Here is a 23,286-nt window from a genome sequence, read left to right as displayed (position 1 = left end):
CATCAGTTAAACAAACAAAAAGTGTGTGGCTGACTACAGCCAACATGACTCAGAGAGACTGGTAGAAGGGGCACAACTCTTGAGACTTCTCCCCCAGAAGAAAGTGTTAAGAGATACAAGCTTGCAAACAGTGTATGCTGAGTTGCTTCAGTTGTGTCTGACTCTGCAATGCTATGGACTGGAGCCCACCAGGCTCCTCTGTCCTAGGGATTTTCCAGGCAAGAATACTGGAGTGGATCGCCATTTCCTTCTCCAGGGGATCTTCCTGACCAAGAGATCCAACCTGCTTCTCTTTATGTCTCCTGCATTGACAGGCGGGTTCTTGACAACTAGCGCCACCTGGTAAGACCTAAAGATCTAATGCTCTACATAGTGATTATGTTGTTGCTGTCGTTGTTCAGTCGCTAAGTTGTCACCTACTCTTTGGAACCCCACGGACTGCAGCATGCCAGGTTTGTCTATCCTCCACTAACTCACGGAGTTTGTTCAAGTTCATGTCCATGAGGACATGAGGATGAGCTGGTTGTATAGCATCACTGACTCAATGAACATGTATAACAATACTGTATCATAAATTTCAAAGTTCTAAGGGACTTTAATTATCATTAACTCCCAAAAATTACAATTAGGTGACATGATTGCAGTGGTAGATCATGCTATGGTTGTAATCATATTGCAATATATACATATATTAAATTAGCATATTATACACTTTTAACTTATACTGTAAGATGTCAATTATATCTCAGTAAAAATGTTTTTTAAAACCTAGCATTCACATAACTCATAAACCAAAGGGTTTATAAAAAAAAAGACAATGAAAACCTACTATTATGTAACAGTATATTAAAAAAAGAAAATATATATAATATGGCTTGTGTTATGAACTAATAGGTTTTATTTTCAAAGACGACTACTACCAGTGTGAAAACATAATTAAAAACAGAAACACTGCTGTAAGCCTGAAAAAAATAACAGAAATAATGTATACACTGTAGGACTATTTGCAAAATCTGAAATATCAAGGTAAAAAATTCTCTGACTACAAAGATGCTTAGGTTTTATGAAAAGAAAAACCTAATAGGATTTGTTTTTCTACAAAAGTCCTACAGTGTGATAATTCTGAGAAGAGACACAATTACAATGAAACATAGAAAACATTGCATCCATTGATAAAACTACACTATAAAAGTTAAATGATCTTCTCACCTGTTCTGGGTTTGCTATGAAGTTTATGGCAGTATGGTGGCGATCATCTTCCTGTAATAAGCTGAATGTAAACTGATAATCAATCAAAAGGCTGTCTGTAGGGGAACAAAATACAATCCCGATAGGTACTTTTAAAACTTGCTTGAAAAACAAGTTAGGTGAAAACATTGAATATCTGCATTGAAAATTATTGTCATTAAATCACTAGTGGTGTATTCAAGACTGGCAAAATATAAATCATTGTTATCAAGCAACAAAAAGCAAAATGCACATATAAAAGCATTTAACACTTCAAAATTCTATTTATTACTTCCGTTACCATTATAAAATTTCTACAAACTACAGTTTTTTCTGGAAAACTACAAAAGAGAATAAAATAAAGTCATCCAAAATCTTACAATCAGACAAAATTAGAGGTAATATTTTGGTGCATTACATTCAAGTTAAAATTGTATAAATAGAAAAATAACAGGGAGACACTTTGATGTTCTAGTTTTATAAATTCAAAATGCTTTGAAAACATGAATTTTAATAGCTAAGTAATTCTGGTTTAGGAAAGGCAGAGGAACCAGAAATCAAATTGCCAACATTCACTGGAACATTGAAAAAGCAAGACAGTTCCAGAAAAACATCTATTTTTGCTTTATTGACTATGCCAAAGCCTTTGACTGTGTGGATCACAATAAACTGTGGAAAATTCTGAAAGAGATGGGAATACCAGACCACCTGACCTGCCTCTTGAGAAACCTGTATGCAGGTCAGGAAGCAACAGTGGACATGGAACAACAGACTGGTTCCAAACAGGAAAAGGAATACGTCAAGGCTGTATATTGTTACCCTACTTATTTAACTTAAATGCAGAGTACATCATGAGAAACGCTGGGCTGGAAGAAGCACAAGCTGGAATCAAGGTTGCTGGGAGAAATATCAGTAACCTCAGATACGCAGATGACACCACCCTTATGGCAGAAAGTGAAGAGGAATTACAAAGGCTCTTGATGAAGGTGAAAGAGGAGAGTGGAAAAATTGGCTTAAAGCTCAACATTCAGAAAACTAAGATCATGGCATCTGGTCCCATCACTTCATGGCAAATAGAATGGGAAACAGTGGAAACAGTGGCTGACTTTCTTTTGGGGGGCTCCAAAATCACTGCAGATGGTGATTGCAGCCATGAAATCAAAATATGCTAGACAGCATATTAAAAAACAGAGACACTACCTTGTCAACAAAGGTCCATCTAGTCAAGGCTATGGTTTTTCCAGTAGTCATGTATGGATGTGAGAGTTGGAATAGAAAGAAAGCTGACCGCCAAAGAATTGATGCTTTGGAACTGTGGTGTTGGAGAAGACTCTTGAGAGTCCCTTGGACTGCAAGGAGATCCAACCAGTCCATCCTAAAGGAGATCAGTCCTGGGTGTTCATTGGAAGGACTGATGCTGAAGCTGAAACTCCAATACTTTGGCCACCTCATGTGAAGAGTTGACTCATTGGAAAAGACCCTGATGCTGGGAGGGATTGGGGGCAGGAGGAGAAGGGGACGACAGAGGATGAGATGAGTGGATGGCATCACCGACTCAGTGGACATAAGTTGGGTGAACTCCAGGAGTTGGTGATGGACAGGGCAGCCTGGCGTGCTGCGGTTCATGGGGTTACAGAGTTGGACATGTCTGAGTGACCGAACTGACAGTGAATATTTCATCACAAGCCATAAAGCATTTACTTGTCCCTATTATTATGGTAATTTTTACTTTGTGAAATCTTTTAAATATTTCAAATTATTTAAATAGGAAAGAATTCTATTTTTTGGAAACATAACTTTCATGTTATGCCCTCAACCGTTAAGTATGATTACAGTTAAAAGTAAAGATAGGAACAATATCACTGGATTTATTGTCAGAGCATCATTCTTCATGTTGCTTCCTTTATACCTTGTAAGATCCACTCTATATATTTCTTATGTAATTTAATGCAAGGCAATACTTTGTTTTTCCAAGATTTTATTACAGGCACCATTATCCATGATAATGAGGATTATATAATAGGTCATATTTCTGCTTTTCATATGACTGCCAGAAAATGCAGGGAAAATTCAATGGCCCAGTGTTGTTCCAGACACTGGAAATATAAAATAATAAAAAGTAGAGATTTCTGTCCCATGCAACTTATATCAAATGGACTTTGAAAATTAATAAGTAATTTAAGCATATGGTATAATAATAAGTGTAACAGTCATAATCCAGTGAAAAGGAGAGAAATTTCTGTCCAGGTAGGAGTGCTTGCAATTTTGAAAAGGAAAATTTAAAGATAATGAGGCTGAAGCTGAAGCTCTAGTATTTTGGCCACGTAATGCAAAGAGCTGACTCATTGGAAATGATCCTGATGCTGGGAAAGACTGAAGGTAGAAGAAGGGAGTGACAGAGGATGAAATGGTTAAATACCATCACTGACTCAATGGACATGAATCTGAGCAAACTCCAGGAGATAGTGAAGGACAGAGAAGCCTGGTGTTGCAAAGAGTTGGACACGACTTAGCGACTGAACAACAACCACCGTTTAAAGATCAAAGGTAGTTAAGAGAAAAAGTCATGGAGGTTACAACAGAAAGTGTAATCCAGGCAGAGGAAATAAGCACAAAAACCTCAACAAAAGAACAAGTCTTAACTGTGATTCCTATAAAGAGACTGTGGCAGGAATGCTACAAAAAGTGATGGTAGAGATAGGAATAGCAAGGAAGGTAACGGGAAGGGGTCACACACAGTGAATGAATTTGGAAGGTGTACCAAAAAGAATTAACTAAATAAACATGCAGCATTTTAAAGAAAGAAAAGTAACAGGTTTTACTTTTTGGCCCAAGACCAGGTAAAATGTCAGCATTAACTGAGATGGGTGAGAACCGGTTTTATTTGTTGCCAGTGTGGAATAATTGGAAGCTTAGTTTTGAAGATGTTAAGTTTGTTACTTATTGAGTATCTACATGATACGCTGAGCTCAGGAGCCTAGTGGATAACAATCTGGAAATCATCTGCATTGTAATGGCCTCTAAAGCTGTGAAGCCAAGAAATCACCAGTCATAAATAGAGTAGAGAGGCCAGGGATGAGCCCTGAGGTAAAACAATGTTAAATAATCAGATCCTCTGAGGAAGCCCACGAAGGAGACTGACAGGACAGCCCATGAGATAGAGGCACAATCAGAATTCAGTGTCTAGGGAGTCAAGTGAATGAAGTGCTTAGAAAAGAGAACAGTGATCACCTTGGTCAACTGCCGCTGAGGAGGTTTTAGAAGTATAGACAGCTACAATACTGAGGAAAGATACCATCAACTCAGAATAAAGAGAAAATACTAAACTCAACAGACAGGAGTCTGAGCAAACTCTGGGAGATACTGAAGGACGGGGAAGCCTGGCGTGCTGCAGTTCATGGGGTCGCAAAGAGTTGGTCACAACTGAGTGACAGAACCACCATCACCACTGAGGAAAAATAAACATTTCAAATCTATTTTCAAGTGCTTATCTGAATAATTATCTTCCTGTTTTTCTAGCTTGAAACTTAGCATTAAAGAAGTCAGGAACAGATGGCTTTGAGGAGGAAGGGGCTGGGAGACTTGGGACACTTGAGCAGCTCTGGGTAGACGCTCCAGTGCCCCGGGACTATGAACATGCTTCTGCTCCAGGGACTCCAGTCCTCAGCCACTGTCACCAAACTCCTGCCCAGACATTCAAGTTTGATTTCTCTATTGCTATTTATTCTAGTTGGAAGCACAAGATCAGTACAATGTATATTAAGCATAGTAATGATCGATCCTAACATCATCTGGGCTAGAAAGTAAATCTGAATCCTGGAGCAAAATTAGTAGGAGCATTACTGAACTCAAGTGACTAATCAAGTACTACTCAGTGAATGTGAATTTTTATAAATTGAAGAAAGTTCAGAATTCTACACAAAATGGGTCCTTTTAAGGTTGCTTAAAGTATTCCAGAAACCAATGGTACAATTCTCCACTTAACCAGAAGTTCTTTTTCACTCCCTAATTTCAAATACTATCATGCTGGTATATTTTAAAGGGGTTGCAAATGAAAAAATTACCTGGCACAAAACATATACCTTAATGCTGTAATTTACTCTGAACTTCTTAGCTAAGTAGGGTACAGAACATAAAACATTAAAATCCTCAAGTTTATGCAAATGTGCATAATTTGAAAATAAGTTTTTATACTGCTTTAATGAAGCAATTTATTATGGTATAAAAAAGGAAATCATGTTTGACTATAAATCTATTTAAATAACATTGAATTACTGACGAATACAAAGAAATGACAGAATTGAAGGAGTAAGTGTGAACAGTGAGCTGAGAGAGCTTCTTTTTTAAACTGGGAGAAAGAGCAGGTTTTCTTAATAATCGGCATAAATAAAATTTAGTGGAATAGAAAAAGTTGATGATAAAGGAGAGAGAGAAGAAATTTTAGAACAATGCCCTGGGGGTAGGTAAAAGGCAGTGACCTCCTAACTCAAAAGATGACCCAGATGTGAGTCCCCTGGGTTTGTGGAGGTTTTGTTTATTTCGTTGGTTTTTCTTTCCTCTATATCTATCCCCACTTGTGTGCTAAAGTAGCTGTAATCTAGAAATACCAACAAATTCACAACAAAGGGAAAAAAGAAAGCCTTAAGAAAATCCTGCTGCTGAGATTGTAGGCTGAAGCCCTGTCCGCATCCCATCCTGTACTAAGGTGAGCAGAGGTGGAGCCCGTGCCACTGCAGGAAACAGGGCAAAGTGTGAAGTTTTGTTAAACTCAGTGATAGGTCCACAATTTTAAAATCATGTTATTGTTCAGTCACTCAGCCACGTCCAACTCTTTGTGACCCCACAGACTGCAGCACACCAGGCTTCCCTGTCCTTCTACCATCTACTGGAGTTTGCTCAAACTCATGTCCATTGAGTCGGTGATGGCATCCAGCCATCTCATCCTCTGTTGTCCCCTTCTCCTCCTGCCTTCAATCTTTCCCATTATCAGGGTCTTTGCTAATGCGTCAGTTCTTCGCATCAGATGGCCAAAGTATTAGTTTCAGCTTCAGTATCAGTCCTTCCAATGAATATTCAGGATTGATTTCCTCTGTGATCGACTGGTTTGATCTCCTTGCAGTCCAAGGGACTCTCAAGAGTCTTCTCCAACACTACAGCTCAAAAGCATAATTTCTTCAGTGCTCAACTTTATGGTCCAACATTCTTTATTGTCCAACATTCACATCCATACATGATTACTAAAAAACAATAGCTTTGAATAGAGGGACCTTTGTCAGCATAGTAATGCCTCTGCTTTTTAATATGCTGTATAGGTTGGTCATAGCTTTTCTTCCAAGGAGCAAGGGTCTTTTCATTTGACGGCTGCAGTCACCATCTGCAGTGGTTCTGAAGCCAAAGAAAATAAAGTCTGCTACTTGATCATACAGGAGGTCCTTTAAAATCATATGTACAACAAAACTATATGTACTATACATATGAAAATAATATACTATACTTTTCAGCATATTTTAATCTTTCAAAATTAAAAAGGAAAACCTGCATTCTGTAGGTCTAAATGTAGTACTGGAGCAACAAAGGATGAGATGGTTGGATGGCATCACTGACTCAACAGACATGAGTTTGAGCAAACTCAGAGACATAGTGAAGGACAGGGAAGCCTGGTGTGCTGCAGTTCATGGAGTCACAAAGAGTCGGACACGACTTAGTGACTGAACAACAACAAATATAGTACTAACTAGAGACAACTATTTGAAAACTTTGTGAATAGGAAAAATACCAAAGATACATTTTAAAGCTTGAAGAAAACTATAAACACTACATAAATCAATCTTCTGATTTTGTAGGCTGAGCCTGAAGGTTAGAACAGCTATACTAAATATTCCAGCTAACAATTAGCAAACTATTTTTGATAATTCCAGGAAATCTAGATGCTGGTCATTAATTTCCTAATTAGATCTAAAAGTGACATGGGTAAGTGGGATGTACAAACATGGTAGATCTTAAGCTGGCATGAGGTTGCTCATATGTCTAGCCTCAAATTTTGGTATAAATGAAAAAAATTATGAAAATAAAGAGAAAAGAAAAGTTGACATCTTTTGTATTATTAATCTGACTTGCATAGTAAGGACAGAAAAGAGAAAAATAACAGTTTGTCAACAACAGAGTAAGTATACATAATTGTTTGATATGAGTATGGTGTTAGGTCATTTAAAATATCTATGCAGTATGCATGAAAGGAAAAAGAAAATCTAAAAAATCCCCCACAATTAAGATAAAAGACAAGATATTAACACTGAAAACTACAGTAAAAGAGAGTTAGTTAAAGTTAAAACTGTAAGAAACAAAACAGAAACAATATGCAATTATATAATGGCAAAATGAAAAATAATAGATCAGAAAATAAAGGAATTAAAACATAATTCTGCATCAGTGCTATGTAGGTCAAATCTGAAAAAGCCTCCGAGAATAGAACAGAGATGAAAATCACTCAAGAGGAAAATTAGACACAGAAATTTTCAATATATGCATGGAAAATATTGTTAAAGCTGACATCAAAACAAATTGAAAAGAAACATTTCTATGTTAAATATATGATAAAAATCTGTTGAAGATTCAAACCTAAATATTAAAAGGAAATAACCTGCATAAAAGATTAAAAAAATCCAGCGTTATTCATAGTAGCCCCAAAGTAAAAACAACTCAAATGTCCATCAGCTGATGAATGGAAAACAAATATGATATGTCCATACATTTGAATATTGTTTGGCCATAAAGAGGAATGAAATACTGATACCTGCTATCACCTTGGATGATATGGATGATATGATATGGATGAACCTTGAAAACATCATGATAAATAAAAGAAGCCATCACAAAAGACCACATATTCCAAAATGTCACTTATACAATATTTCAAGTGGACAAATCCATAAAGATAGGAAAAAAGGTGTCAAAAGCTAGGGGAAAGGAGAAGGAGTGAGTGATAATGTCTTCAGGATTTCTCTTAGAAGAAAAATGTTGTAAAATTAGATAATGATGATGTTTTCACAACCTTGTGAATATACTGAAAATCACTGAATTCTACACTTTAAAAGGGTGATATTTTAGGTATTAGATTATATCTTAATTAAGTTGTTATTGAAAAAATACTATTGATATCCAGTCATGTGCATATGAGCATGTGCACACATGCACACGCACACATTCACACAAAGGAAATATTTAGAAAGTAAGATTAGGCAAGATGTTAGGTGGTCTTGTGTAACAATATAAGTCAAAAGACAAGAAACTGGAGCAATGTTTTATGAAATATATGTACTCAACCATCCCCAATAGAAAAATAACATCATCATATTTCAGGTAAGCAAAATGCCATAAAATATAAGATCTACATAGTCATACTGAAAAAATTATTTATACACATGCTACAACCAAGAGAAAATACAGGTATGAAAATAACTTAGTAAAAAGATCTGGCAGTGAATAGATGACAGAATTCAAGTTAGAGAAGAAAACACAGTTCTCTTTTCTATCTAAAATCAGATTGTTTAGAAAGAAATATAAAATGATTAAAAAGCTACTAAAATAATAAAAATTTCAGCATGCGGTTATAAAACATAAACACCTACAGTTCTTATTTAGGGACTATTTTAATTTGTTGGAGATTATGCCTATCTCTACACCAAAAAAGTCACACCATCTTAATTACTATAACTGTATCGTTAACCCTAATATCTAAGATCTCCAGGCCCCTTTCAATGCATATCCTCTGCTTATAATAAAGCTACCCTGGGAGTACAGAGTGTTCAAGTCCTACAGGCCTTCACGAAAACTAAACACAATATACTTAAAGCATATTTAAAACACATGTGGAAACGAATCAAGAATAATATCAAGAGACGTAACAGGCAGGGGACAAAGTTTTAAATAGATAAAAGATTAATTGGAGCGGACAGGATTTCAGAGCAAGACACCAACAAAGAGAGGCAAAGTATTGCTTCAAAGGAGACAAAAATTTTGAATGAGTAAAGAAAAACAGTTATTTGTCAAACTCAAAGGAAGCAAGGCCAATACTATTTCTATGTCTAGATTCTAAGGTATGGACATCAGGAAAGGAATAAAAAAAAAAAAGTTAACACTTTCCTTAGAGAACAGTCAGGTTTCCAGATACAAGTTTCTGTTAAATCAAAATAGCAGAGTTTCAAAACCAGAGTAACAACATATTTGGTGATTTAATTTCAAAAATAACATTTTTAAAGTAAAGAAAGACTAATATCCCAGAACCAATGGGCGTATGTAGCTTTCACATTCTTGTTTCTAAATACCATTATCTAATATAAGGAACCGAGGTTTCTTGGAAAATGGCTGATTATAGTGCTAGGGAGAGAAAGAACAAAGTGACTTTAAAATACCTTGTAGTCTAAAAAATAAGAAGTACTTAGAAAATGATACAGTATTGTCAAAAGGACAGAGGAGACAATTTGAGGGAGTTCCCAACTCTAGAGCAATTTCAACTATAAAATAAAGAATAATAGCTATTATAAGCCACAAATGTGTGTATGTGTGTGTGTATCTCCATGGGTCCATACTGATAAGTACAAGTAAGTGAATAAATAAATGAAGGAGAAGGGACTGCTCATCCTTAAAGTAATAAATGGAGAAAAAAACAGAAGCAATAATGGAATAGAAAGTTACCATCTGGCAAACACATCAATGTCTGGTGAAATATTAGGTGAAAGTACAGTGAGAAATGGGACATTTACATACTTTAAAAGAACTTCCCTGTAATACAGTCATTAAACATAATAAAACGAAATAACTTCAGAGTGGAGAAACTGGCGGACATTGAGCAGTAACAATGATCTAAGACAATACCACCAATAATGGAACAAATTGACATCATATGCTTCCCGATAGGATGCACTGAGAAAAACACCACTTCTGCAGTATCCTTACTAAATATGCATGATCTGATGATCTGAACTTAATCACAAAAAAAAAACACTGGATAAATCCAGATTGAGGGATGGTCTATAAAATAATTGTCTGATATTTTACAAGGGTCAAAGTCATTTAAGAAATTTGCACTTTTTTTTGCAATTCTGAAATTATTTCACATGGAAAATTTTAAAAGAACTTTCTGTAAAGTTGCCTAGATGTCCTCAAGTTTCATTCAAGTCTTACATTACAGGACTTCCATTTATCTGTCAATGAATACTTAAGCTATTTCTACATTTTGGCTGTATTAAATAGCACTGCAATAACACTGGAATGCTATTATCTCTTTGAGATCCTGACTTCAACTCTCTTGGATAAACACCTAGAATGATACTGCAGAAGCTAAGTGAAATAAAACAGTTACAAAAGCACAAATACTGCATGATTCTACTTATACGAGGAATCTAAATCAGTCACGCCCATCAAATTAGAGAGGAGCAAGAGGGTTACCATGGGCCAACAAGAGGGGGAAAATAGGAGTTGACAGTCAGCAGACATAAAGTCTCAATTAGCAAGGTGAATAAAAATTTGTTGAGCATAGATTTCATGTTAAAGATGAAATATAATTTTCAATTTAATTCAATTTAAAAACTGATAAAATGCAAAAACAATGAATAAACATAATTTAAAGCTATGATATGCTGATAGAAACAAGAGAACAGATGACATACCTAAAGGTATTAAGAACAAATTAAAGAATAATAACTTTGTGAAATACTTCATTTGTAATGCTATGCTTGGAAAAGAAATGAATACACAAAAAGTGCATATATTTTTTTACTGCTGCTGTTACAAATAACAAGAAACTTAGTGGCTGAAAACAACACAAATTTATTCACTTATAGTTCTGGAAGTCTGAAGTTCAAATGATTCTTACAAGGTAAAACCAGAGTGTGATGGTGGTTCCTTCTGGGGGTGCTCAAAAAAATCCATTTCCTGACTCTTTCAGCTTCTGAACACCTCTCACTCTTTAGCTAATGAACCCTACCTCTGTCTTTCCAATCTTTTGCTTATGTGATTACAGTTCCCATCACTGTAGTCAAACCTTCCCCTACCCTCTTTCAGAAGAACACACGTAACTACACTGGGTCCACCAGAAATGCTTAACTGAATTCTATCTACAAATGCCATTTTAGCATTTGTGGTAATATATTCACAAGTCAAGGGTTAGAATGCGGGCTTCTATGGAGAGTGAGGCATTTATTCAGCATAAAACAGTGTTCAGTTCAGTTCAGTCGCTCAGTCGTGTCCAACTCTTTGCGACCCCATGAATCGCAGCATGCCAGGCCTCCATCACCAACTCCCAGAGTTTACTCAAACTCATGTCCATTGAGTCGGTGATGCCATCCATCCATTTCATCTTCTGTTGTCCCCTTCTCCTCCCGCCCCCAATCCCTCCCAGCATCAGGGTCTTTTCCAATGAGTCAACTCTTCACACATAAACAAAAGACTGGGAAAGTATCTGATACAATGTTACCAACAATTTTCTCTGGATACAATTATCACTGCTTTGTAATTTGTCTTTTTTGTCTATCTCTTTTCTAGAATGAAACATACATAACTTTCATAACTGGGCCAAAAGGGGGACATTTTTTTTTTAAGTGTGCAGAGAAATTTTTTCTTTTGATCCTTGATCTTTAATGTGCTTTCCACATGACTTACACTTCCATGTTAAGAAATTAGATATATATGGCTGCATATCTTTCCAAAAATGGCATATCTAATTCCAAATTCACTTACTTCTTAGGTACAGATGATTGAAAACATGTAAAATAATCAGACTGTCTTCTGTAGCTAGAAAAAACCAAGGGTGAAGTTCCAACATGCAACAAATTTTTTTAGGTAGTTCAGTCAATACAGGACTAGTAGTTTTCGAGCAAAAAAAAAAAGTGGCTGCTATTTACTACAAAGAATTAATAACAAGTTACATATAAAAATCAAGCTCATGAGTAAAACTCAAACAGTATGCTAAAAGGAGTTTAAGCAAATAATATATCAAGAGAACAGATTTAAAAGATATTCCACCAAACTAAAGACTAATTGTAAACAGATGACTAAAAATTTACACATAGAAAAATACATGTTCAAAGAGAACTTGAACTGTGAGGGAAGTTTTTGAGTACATGCTATATTGCAGGTGATGAAGAGCAAAAGGTGAATATTTGTTTTACTCTTTTAGCAAAAGCTATATAAAATAATGTATTTTTAAGAAAATAGTAACCAGTGATAAAAACCAGCAAAGATACTGGAAATATCTGATCTGGAAATATCTATATATCTGAGGTCTAAAGGAAAACATGTCAGGATCACAAATGAAATCAACTAATTTGCATATGATATATCAATGCACTGTTCATACAAATTTCAGAAATTCTTAATTTGAATATTTTGAGAAAGGAACTAAGGTTTAATGATTTTCTTTTTTACCAGTGAATACTGCATTTTACTTTTAACTTAGCATTATGCACAGTATTTAAGAAGATCTTAATTGTAATCTCCCATTTACCAACTGTGTCATAGTATGATGGTTAATTTTCTCAGTGAGATTCAGTGGTACAATGAAGATAATACCACCTACTTCATAAGACTGCTCTGTGGGTTAAACATAATTATGTTAGTATGTATTAGTGCCACTGCCTCATAAAATCAAGGCATTCAATAAGTATTATTTAACTTTCAATATTCATTGTACTGCGGCTGAATGAATTCTACAAGATTTCAAAAATCAATTTCAGTTCAGTTCAGTCGTTCAGTCATGTCCGACTCTTTACAACCCCATGAACCACAGCATGCCAGGCCTCCCTGTCCATCACCAACTCCCGGAGTCCACCCAAAACCATGTCCATTGAGTCGATGATACCATCCAACCATCTCATCCTCTGTCGTCCCCTTCTCCTCCTGCTCTCAATCTTACCCAGCATCACGGTCTTTTCCAATGACTCAGCTCTTCGCATCAGGTGGCCAAAGTATTGGAGTTTCAGCTTCAGCATCAGTCCTTCCAATGAACACCCAGGACTGATCTCCTTTAGGATGGACTGGTTGGATCTCCTTGCAGTCCAAGGGACTCTCAAGAGTCTTCTCCAACACCACAGTTCAAAAGCATCAATTCTTCAGCCCTCAGCTTTCTTTCTATTCCAACTCTCACATCCATACATGACCACTGGAAAAACCATAGCCTTGACCAGACGGACCTTTGTTGGCAAAGTAATGTCTCTGCTTTTTAATATGCTGTCTAGGTTGGTCATAACTTTCCTTCCAAGGAGTAAGCGTCTTTTAATTTCATGGCTGCAATCACCATCTGCAGTGATTTTGGAGCCCAAAAAAATAAATGGAGTCACTGTCGCCACTGTTTCCCCATCTATCTGGCATGAAGTGATGGGACCGGATGCCATGATCAGAGTTGTTCAATCGTGTCTGACTCTTTGCAACCTCATGTACTATAGCCCGCCAGACTCCTCCGTCCATGGGATTCTCCAGGCAAGAATACTGAAGTGACTAGCCACTCCCTCTCTAGGTGATCTTCCCTACCCAGAGATGGAACCTGGGTCTCCTGCACTGCAGGCAATTTCTTTACCATTTGAGAAACAAGGGTAGCTGATATATTTATATATTTGTTTTTAAACATATGAATTCATGTTATGTATTTAGCCATCCTGATGAGTGTGAAGAGGATACATATAGACTTTGACAACAACAACATTGAGAATCCTAGTATTTTTTTTTTCTCACTTTATTTTTTTTTATTTTTTCAGTGGGTTTTGTCATACATTCCTAGTATGTTTTAAACAATGGCATATGTATAAGTACATATCACTGATGTGTAAACACATACATAAGTACATGTATATGTACAAAATCACTGCAGATGGTGACTGCAGCCATGAAATTAAAAGACACTTGCTCCTTGGAAGAAAAGCTATGGCCAACCTAGACAGCATATTAAAAAGCAGAGACATTACTTTGCCAACAAAGGTCCGTCTAGTCAAAGCTATGGCTTTTCCAATAGTTGTGTATGGATGTGAGAAAGGGACTATAAAGAAAGCTGAGTGCTGAAGAATTGATGCTTTTGAACTGTGGTGTTGGAGAAGACTCTTGAGAATCCCTTGGACTGCAAGGAGATCCAACCAGTCAATCCTAAAGGAAATCAGTCCTGAATATTCATTGGAAGGACTGATGCTAAAGCAGAAACTCCAATACTTTGGCCACCTGATGCGAAGAGCTGAGTCATTGGAAAAGACCGTGATGCTGGGAAAGATTGAAGGCAGGAGAAGGAGACGACAGAGCATGAGATGGTTGGACAGCATCACCCACTTGATCGATGTGAGTTTGAATAAGCTCTGGGAGTTGGTGATGGACAGGGAAGCCTGGCGAGTTGCAGTCCATGGGGTTGCAAAGAGTCAGACACAACTGAGTGACTGAACTGAACTACGTATAAGTACATGTTCCAACTTAGACAACTGTTTAGTAAATGATAAAACTCAAGTAAATGTAAGGTCAGGTATACTTATAGTCTAAATGTATCACAGCCATAATTTAAAAGTAACTATGGGAATAATGCCTCAGAAAATGAACTAAAATTATGTCTCATGCTCTATCGCCCTCACCAAGCTATTTGACACACTGCAAGCAGCCTGATTATATTAAAATTAAAATTTAACATTTTACTCTCCTCTTAATATCCTTCAATGGCTTCTCATTTTTCCTAAGATAAAGACTAAACGCTCTATAAAGCTTGCATGATCTATAAAGCACTGCATGATTTGATCCTGTATATCTCACATACCTCATCCCCTGATTCCTTCTCCTCCTTCTCTGTGTTAACGTGGTAGCATCTCATGTGCCACGACCTTTCCAAGCCACTGACCTTTGCGGATGCTGCCGCCACTGATTCTACTTCTTCCCATCCTCACACCATCACCACTCCACTACCAAGTCATCGTTCACATCACAGCTTCCTCATTCTCTTGCTTCACCTACTTCTACTCCCTGGTCCACAAATTAGGTCAGGTTCTCTTGTAATCTATTCCCAAAGCATCCATAATTATTATTCAGAGGTCTTATGATCATCATATCTAGGTAATTGTATGACAAGTTTAATATATATCTTTCCTACTGCTTTATCAGCTTCAATGGAGCAGAACACGAGTAGTTAGTCAATCCCCAGAGTAGTTAGTCAATAAATATATGTTGAATGAATAAAGAAAAGTGAGTTAATTCCAATAACTGACAGTCTCTCCAAGCTCTATTAGTGTAGCTCTTGAGTAAGTAAAAATTAAGGAGAAAAAAGATGTCATCCTTGTGCATATTAAATGAAATAATAATAAATTGTCTTCCGTGTAATAAATACTCAATAAATACTAACATTTCCTTGCATGCTGAACAGTACTATCCATGCTTTTATTAATTATTGCAATTATTAATTGCAATTATTAATTAAGAATTTCTACTAAGCTTGAAAGATTTAGAATAACTGCAAAGGCAAAATCTGTTGTTTAGGGACTTTACAAGCTGAACACTTGCTAGGTACAGTATCAGAAATAAGTACAGAACCCTTGCTATTACCCACACACTGACTCATTGTGAGGCCTAAGATACATACTTCAACCCACTGAGTCTTACTTTTTTCTCAATGAATAACAGATGAACCATGATCACCAATGTCTACATGTCAATGATTCTAATTTACACGTTTTCATATAATATACCATGATCTCTTCAGGAGCCACCTCCCTTTGCTTCATACTATCTCCAAGTAGCTAAGCTTTCTGCAATGATACTTGGAAAACTGCTCAAACTTCACTGGCTGCAAATGTTCCATAGGCTAAATAGAAAAACAAAGATTGAAACTCATTTTTATTTAAATGAATGGCTGGTGCTTAAAGCTTTTCAATGATGAACTGTACTCCTTTACATAAATTAATTTAAAAATTAATGTAAAGCAACTTTTACTTGATAATCTATAACATGATTTCCAAAAATTTTGGTCAAACACCCCACCAGTTAAAATACTTGTCCACACAGCAACAATATATGTGTATTCATTTATTTATTAATAGCGTACATGTGTACTTCTAGTATATTTACTGAAAGCTGGCCTAGGAGCCACAGGCGTTTCTATTATAAGAATGGTTCCAACAAGAGAAAGTCCTGGGCTCACAGATTTTCTTTCTAGTGAGTAAAGAAAACCCATATTCAAGTAAATAAATAAGTGAGATATAACTTCATTTTAGTGTAAGTGTTAGGATGGAAAAAAAAAGTCATAATCCCTAAGCAAGTCTATTTTAGGTAAGAGTAGAGTAATAGAGATGGAGTATTTGAGGCAGAAAAGTAGTAAATCCAAAAGCAATGATCTAAGGTAAAGTGTGGGACATTTTAGAACAAGCAGATTAAGTCATTAAGAACTTCTATAAAAATAAATTGACTGCCACAGAAATTTCCAAATGTTCAGAAATCTAATCCTGAACTCTGTCTTATTAATTTGATTCCTATACCAAATAGGAACCAGTACAATTAGAGTTACCATATGTCTGGATATCTACCAGGTGGGAATTTCTCACTATTTTTCATTTTTATAATTTTACTAAATATTCTAAAAGTGTGTCATTTAAAATAAATTTTATGATAATTTACTCCAATGCATACATTTCAAAAAATTAAACTGGATGAATTCTAATTAAAACTATATAAAATTTATATATCATTTTGGGTAAGCATATTTTCATATGAAGACATCATTAGAGACAACAGTTTAAACTTTTTAAATTATTTAGGTCCTGTTTTCATTGTCTTTAACATGACATTTTTATTTTATTTATATATATACAAATATATTTATATAAAAACAACTCAGGTTAAATATATTGTGAATTTTAGTAGAAAGAGTTTTACCACCTGTAGTTGAGAGGGGGTGGTATAGACCCAGAAGTGGCTATAGACCCAGGCTGCCTGGATTAAAACTAGATTTGACATTTCCTCGCCCTGTGATATTATACAAATGAATCAACCTTTCTCTGCCTATGTTTCTACAAATGGAAAAAAAAAAAAAAAAAGGGTGATAATAAGCATACCATTCTCATTTGAGGATTTAATAAGCTAATAAATGGAAAAAGCTTAGAATAACCTGGAACAATAAGTGCTCAATAAAGTTTAACTAGTATTATCATTATTTTACAATCAGATGGTTTTCCAGTTTTATTTAATAAATGATCCAAAATAATGAGTTATATATCTGTGAAAAATAGTTGTTCACAATAGGAATATGAGATATGCTATTACCTCTTTTATGTGAAATCATTCTCAGGACATAATCTATTTAGAAAGGCATGCATTCAGCATCAGAAAAGCACATTCAGCATCTTCATACAAATAAGGAGCTATCAAGCATTGCTGAAGACTTATAAACCCCGCACCACATTTCATGGCTTAGCAAGAAAAGTCAGTCCAGGCAATCAGCCGTTGCGCTCCCTCGCAGCCGGGCGCCTTGACAGGGGACACACACAGCACAGATCCACTCGGGAGCCCTGGTGGGAGGTTTTCAGACATCTCTGCTTCCCTCCTTAAACTTTTTTTTTTTTAACTATTTTTACGATGTTATTTACATATCCAGAATAACAAAACACATCCTTGTAAATATACAATCACATAAATTTTCATCTCTTTTCTAAGTTAATAGCAACTTTTTTCTCTCAGCTATTTTTCACTTTCTCATAATTGTGCTGTGTCGTCCTTCATTTTGAAATACGCTAAGATATTCAATAATTCTAAAATACATATTTAAAAACACTAGCGTATAAGCTTCAGGAAATTTAATAAAAACACATGAATCAAAGAATAAGATTAAAATGTCAACCATGTGGCTCATTTATGTTTTCCCAGACAATCTTCAATCCATCATTCTTCAATTTGTGAAATATAAAAATTTAGATTCTTTGTGTCGATCAAGGTCACTTCTGCTCTATTTGCAAATGTACCGGGCAGATCATTTTAAAAGTCACATAAACCATTAAAGTACAATATATTTCATTTAAAAGAGGAGAAATTTTTTATTCTATTTTAAAACAAAACACAGAATAGATACACTAAATGTAAGGTTAATTCAAGTTTTAATTGTTTCACTATTTTACACGATATAAAATTTTAAGTAATTAAATTGAGGCTGATATTTGTTAATTTATAGCTATAACAACACACACTAGAAACATTATCTCACATTTATGAAACAAAAGAAAAAATCAAATCCAATAAAACAAAAATAATTTATAAGTATAAATGTCTTTCAGTCAAGACATAAACATCTATTAAATAAATCAATAATAATGAGGGGTTTTACAGGGAGATAAATGGATAAATATTTTAATTTTTAGTAATATGAACAAAGGCAAGATGTGATCAGTGGCAGAGGTGAGAACGGAATATAAAAATACTAACTAAAATTCTTACTCTTAGAAGAGGGAAGTGTATTATTTTCATAACAAAACTGTACACTGAACTCTAAAAAGCAATAGGAGAAAATCAAAGCAAAACAGCTATTTTTTCAGAGAAAAAGGTGACAAAAGTATATTAGATTACTTGGAGATATACTGAAATTCAATCAGCAGTTTGAACATTACATATAGTAGAAGCATAAAGTAGATGATTTCAGTAAGCGGCTTTTCGTACTCTGATTCTACTCATAGAAACATACCCTCTATAACATTTTCATAGTCCAGTCTTTCATCTTGTGTTTATGGTTTTCTTCACCATAATTGCTACTATAGTTTTTCAAAATGCATTTAGGAAAAAAAGAAATTATACTACTTTGTAGCTATTCCTTTTCATATTTGCCAAGAATAATTAAGTCCTTCAATGTTTACAGGGGTCAATCAAGTTTGATATCATTGATAGAAACTTTTTTCCCATGTAATACATGATACCTATCAAAGACATTTGATTTGGGAGTTTAAACTGACTTCTAAATAACTACTAAGACTGTCTATAGGATACAAGTGCTGTAGTATTAGTTTCAATTAAATTAACACCAAATCACACTCAATTGCTTCAAGTTACAGTGTGGACCTGCATTTTAAATTTCACTCTTTAAAATCAGGATAGTTTCCGTTAACACTATTACAAGAACCACTGACCTTTTTTCTATTTTTTAAAAAACACCATTTCTTTTAAATATTATTACTCTTTTAAGGTCTCATAACAAGTGACAAGACTGCCATCTAGTGCTTTATGACTATTCCTATAACGTTTTAAAGAGACAGTGAGAGTCCTATGTAATAGATGAGCTTCCAATATGGTAGTCACTAGTCATATGTGTCTTGAGTAATTAAAATGTGACTGATTTGAATTGAGATTGCCATTAGTATAGTATACAAGCTGTATTCAAACACTTGGAAAAAATAAAAAATAAAAATAGGCCATTGATGATTTTTTATACTATGAAAGGTTTTAGATATTTTGAATTAAATAGAATATATTATCAAAATTAACTTCACCTGTTTAATATTTGAGATTATAGCTAGTAGAAAAATTTTAATTCCACATATGGCTTACACTAGTTTAATTTGGATAGCACTGATGTAAAGAATAATCATCTTAGCCTTAAATATAAAAGGCTAAAATATTAGTGCATTCATTATTTCTAAAAATGGAATGTAATTTATTTGTGTCCATAATTGTAACTATATTACTCTTTGGGGATATAATAAACACTAAAAATTTAAGAAGAATCGAACAGGAATGTCTAATTTTAAAAAGTCAGACAAAAATATGTACTCATTAAATCCAGGATGTTTGAGAAAAGTAAATAAAATTTATGTGGAAAATATAGAGAATGAGGATATATTGAAACAAATAGAAAATAGACAACGTGAACCATCATTAAGGACAATAATCGCAAGTGGACTGAAACATATGAAATATGCATGTGTCCATAAGTTTATGAAACAAATAGCAAACCGAGTTGTAACCTTACTAAGCAAAGTATTCTTTATTTTGGAAACTGATATATTTTTTTAAAAATATATTAAAAATTTACCATGCCTTTCCTATGTGCCTGTAGCAATGATTAAGGAAATGCCTCACTCAAGGAAATTTGTTTCCACAAAAGTTTTCCAATCAAGAAATAAAGGAGTAAGAATACCACAGTTTATAACCCCCAAATCAGTTGCAATCTAACACTGAGCATCAGTGTCTGCTAAGAACAAAAAAGAGACGTGCTGGCATTATGTGCTTCAGTTACATGAAGAACACAAAACCACCTGTCAAAGTATTTCCTCCAAAATCATATCTGAATTTGATTAAACCTCTAAATCAGGGTTTCTCAACCCTCGTGGTGTTGAAATTTGAGTCAGATGATTCTTGGTTCTAAGAAGCTCTCATGTGTATGTAAGACATGTATCAATAGCAACCTCTACCCATTAGAAGTCCACAGGATCCACCCCCCATGCCTACTTGTGATACATAAAAAGCTCTACGAACACTGTCAAATGTCCCATAGACTACAAAAATATCTTACTAAGTTTGGGGAGTTTTATGCTACATTCTCAATAAAATTATAAAAAATAATTATAACATACGTTTTAGTAAGACTTACTTAATTGAAATTAAGAAAATTCTTAAAAAATTCAAAAAGAAGTTAAAATTGAACCACAAACTATATAGAAAATAATATTAAAAAAAGCAAACAAATCAAATGGAGGCAAAAACAACAATTACAAACTATAAAAGAGAAGGACATCACTAAGGACAAAACCTAAAGCAGAAGAACTAGAAAACAAAATCAGTGGAAACAATGAATAAACTCAAAAGCCCACATTTATATATGGAGGAAAAGAAGATGAACAACAACAAAGAATCTACCAATTAAAAAATGCCAGATCCAGAAATCTCAGTTAAATTCAGTTAATCTTTGAAGTTCACTTCATATTGTTTAACTATTCTTGTTTTAAAACACAATCTTTGTCAAAGATAAGGTGTCCATAGGTTCGTGGATTTATCTCTGGGCTTTCTATTCTGTTCCATTGATCTATATTTCTGTCTTTGTGCCAGTACCATACTGTCTTGATGACTGTGGCTTTGGAGTAGAGTCTGAAGTCAGGCAGGTTGATTCCTCCAGTTCCATTCTTCTTTCTCAAGATTACTTTGGCTATTCGAGGTTTTTTGTATTTCCATACAAATTGTGAAATTCTTTGGTCTAGTTCTGTGAAAAATACTGTTGGTAGCTTGATAGGGATTGCGTTGAATCTATAGATTGCTTTGGGTAGAATAGCCATTTTGACAATATTGATTCTTCCAATCCATGAACACGGTATGTTTCTCCATCTGTTTGTGTCCTCTTTGATTTCTTTCATCAGTATTTTATAGTTTTCTATGTATAGGTCTTTTGTTTCTTTAGGTAGATATACTCCTAAGTATTTTATTCTTTTTGTTGCAATGGTGAATGGTATTGTTTCCTTAATTTCTCTTTCTGTTTTTTCATTGTTAGTATATAGGAATGCAAGGGATTTCTGTGTGTTAATTTTATATCCTGCAAATTTACTATATTCATTGATTAGCTCTAGTAATTTTCTGGTAGACTCTTTAGGGTTTTCTATGTAGAGGATCATGTCATTTGCAAACAGTGAGAGTTTCACTTCTTCTTTTCCTATCTGGATTCCTTTTACTTCTTTTTCTGCTCTGATTGCTTATCTTTGACAAAGGAGGCAAGGATATACAATGGAAAAAAGACAACCTCTTTAACAAGTGGTGCTGGGAAAACTGGTCAACCACTTGTAAAAGAATGAAACTAGAACACTTTCTAACACCATACACAAAAATAAACTCAAAATGGATTAAAGATCTAAATGTAAGACCAGAAACTATAAAACTCCTAGAGGAGAACATAGGCAAAACACTCTCCGACATGAATCACAGCAAGATCCTCTATGACCCACCTCCCAGAATATTGGAAATAAAAGCAAAACTAAACAAATGGGACCTAATGAAACTTAAAAGCTTTTGCACTACAAAGGAAACTATAAGTAAGGTGAAAGGACAGCCCTCAGATTGGGAGAAAATAATAGCAAATGAAGAAACGGACAAAGGATTAATCTCAAAAATATACAAGCAACTCCTGAAGCTCAATTCCAGAAAAATAAATGACCCAATCAAAAAGTGGGCCAAAGAACTAAACAGACATTTCTCCAAAGAAGACATACAGATGGCTAATAAACACATGAAAAGATGCTCAACATCACTCATTATTAGAGAAATGCAAATCAAAACCACAATGAGGTACCATTACACGCCAGTCAGGATGGCTGCTATCCAAAAGTCTACAAGCAATGAATGCTGGAGAGGGTGTGGAGAAAAGGGAACCCTCTTACACTGTTGGTGGGAATGCAAACTAGTACAGCCGCTATGGAAAACAGTGTGGAGATTTCTTAAAAAACTGGAAATAGAACTGCCATATGACCCAGCAATCCCACTTCTGGGCATACACACTGAGGAAACCAGATCTGAAAGAGACACGTGCACCCCAATGTTCATCGCAGCACTGTTTATAATAGCCAGGACATGGAAGCAACCTAGATGCCCATCAGCAGATGAATGGATAAGGAAGCTGTGGTACATATACACCATGGAATATTACTCAGCTGTTAAAAAGAATTCATTTGAACCAGTCCTAATGAGATGGATGAAACTGGAGCCCCTTATACAGAGTGAAGTAAGCCAGAAAGATAAAGAACATTACAGCATACTAACACATATATATGGAATTTAGAAAGATGGTAACGATAACCCTATATGCAAAACAGAAAAAAAAAACACAGAAATACAGAACAGACTTTTGAACTCTGTGGGAGAATGTGAGGGTGGGATATTTCAAAAGAATAGCATGTATAAAAAAATAAATAAATAAAATAAAATAAAACACAATCTTGTCAAATTCATTTTTGAAAGTTATTACCATAGTTACACAAAGTGAAGTTAGAAAAGAAAAAACACACTTAGAATGGCTAAAATGTAAAAGACTATATGAAGTACTGAGAGATTTTGAAGAACTGAAATTCTCATACACTCCTGGTGGAAATG

At 34.9% G+C, this 23,286-nt stretch overlaps 1 protein-coding gene across 1 annotated transcript in view; it reads right to left on the bottom strand.

Moving 5' to 3' along the window:
• Positions 1 to 23,286, bottom strand: part of ATRNL1 (attractin like 1) — a 766,939-nt gene that overhangs the window by 492,743 nt on the left and 250,910 nt on the right. The window contains exon 22 of the mRNA XM_061162736.1: positions 1,210 to 1,304. Within this exon, the coding sequence (XP_061018719.1) occupies positions 1,210 to 1,304 (95 nt within the window). The remainder of the gene's footprint in view (positions 1 to 1,209; positions 1,305 to 23,286) is intronic.

The sequence above is a fragment of the Dama dama genome, chromosome 15 (genome assembly GCF_033118175.1).
Source record: "Dama dama isolate Ldn47 chromosome 15, ASM3311817v1, whole genome shotgun sequence".
NCBI classification, from domain to species: domain Eukaryota; kingdom Metazoa; phylum Chordata; class Mammalia; order Artiodactyla; family Cervidae; genus Dama; species Dama dama.
The sequence above is the reverse complement of the archived record's forward strand: the minus strand, read 5'-3'. Positions and strand labels throughout refer to the sequence as shown.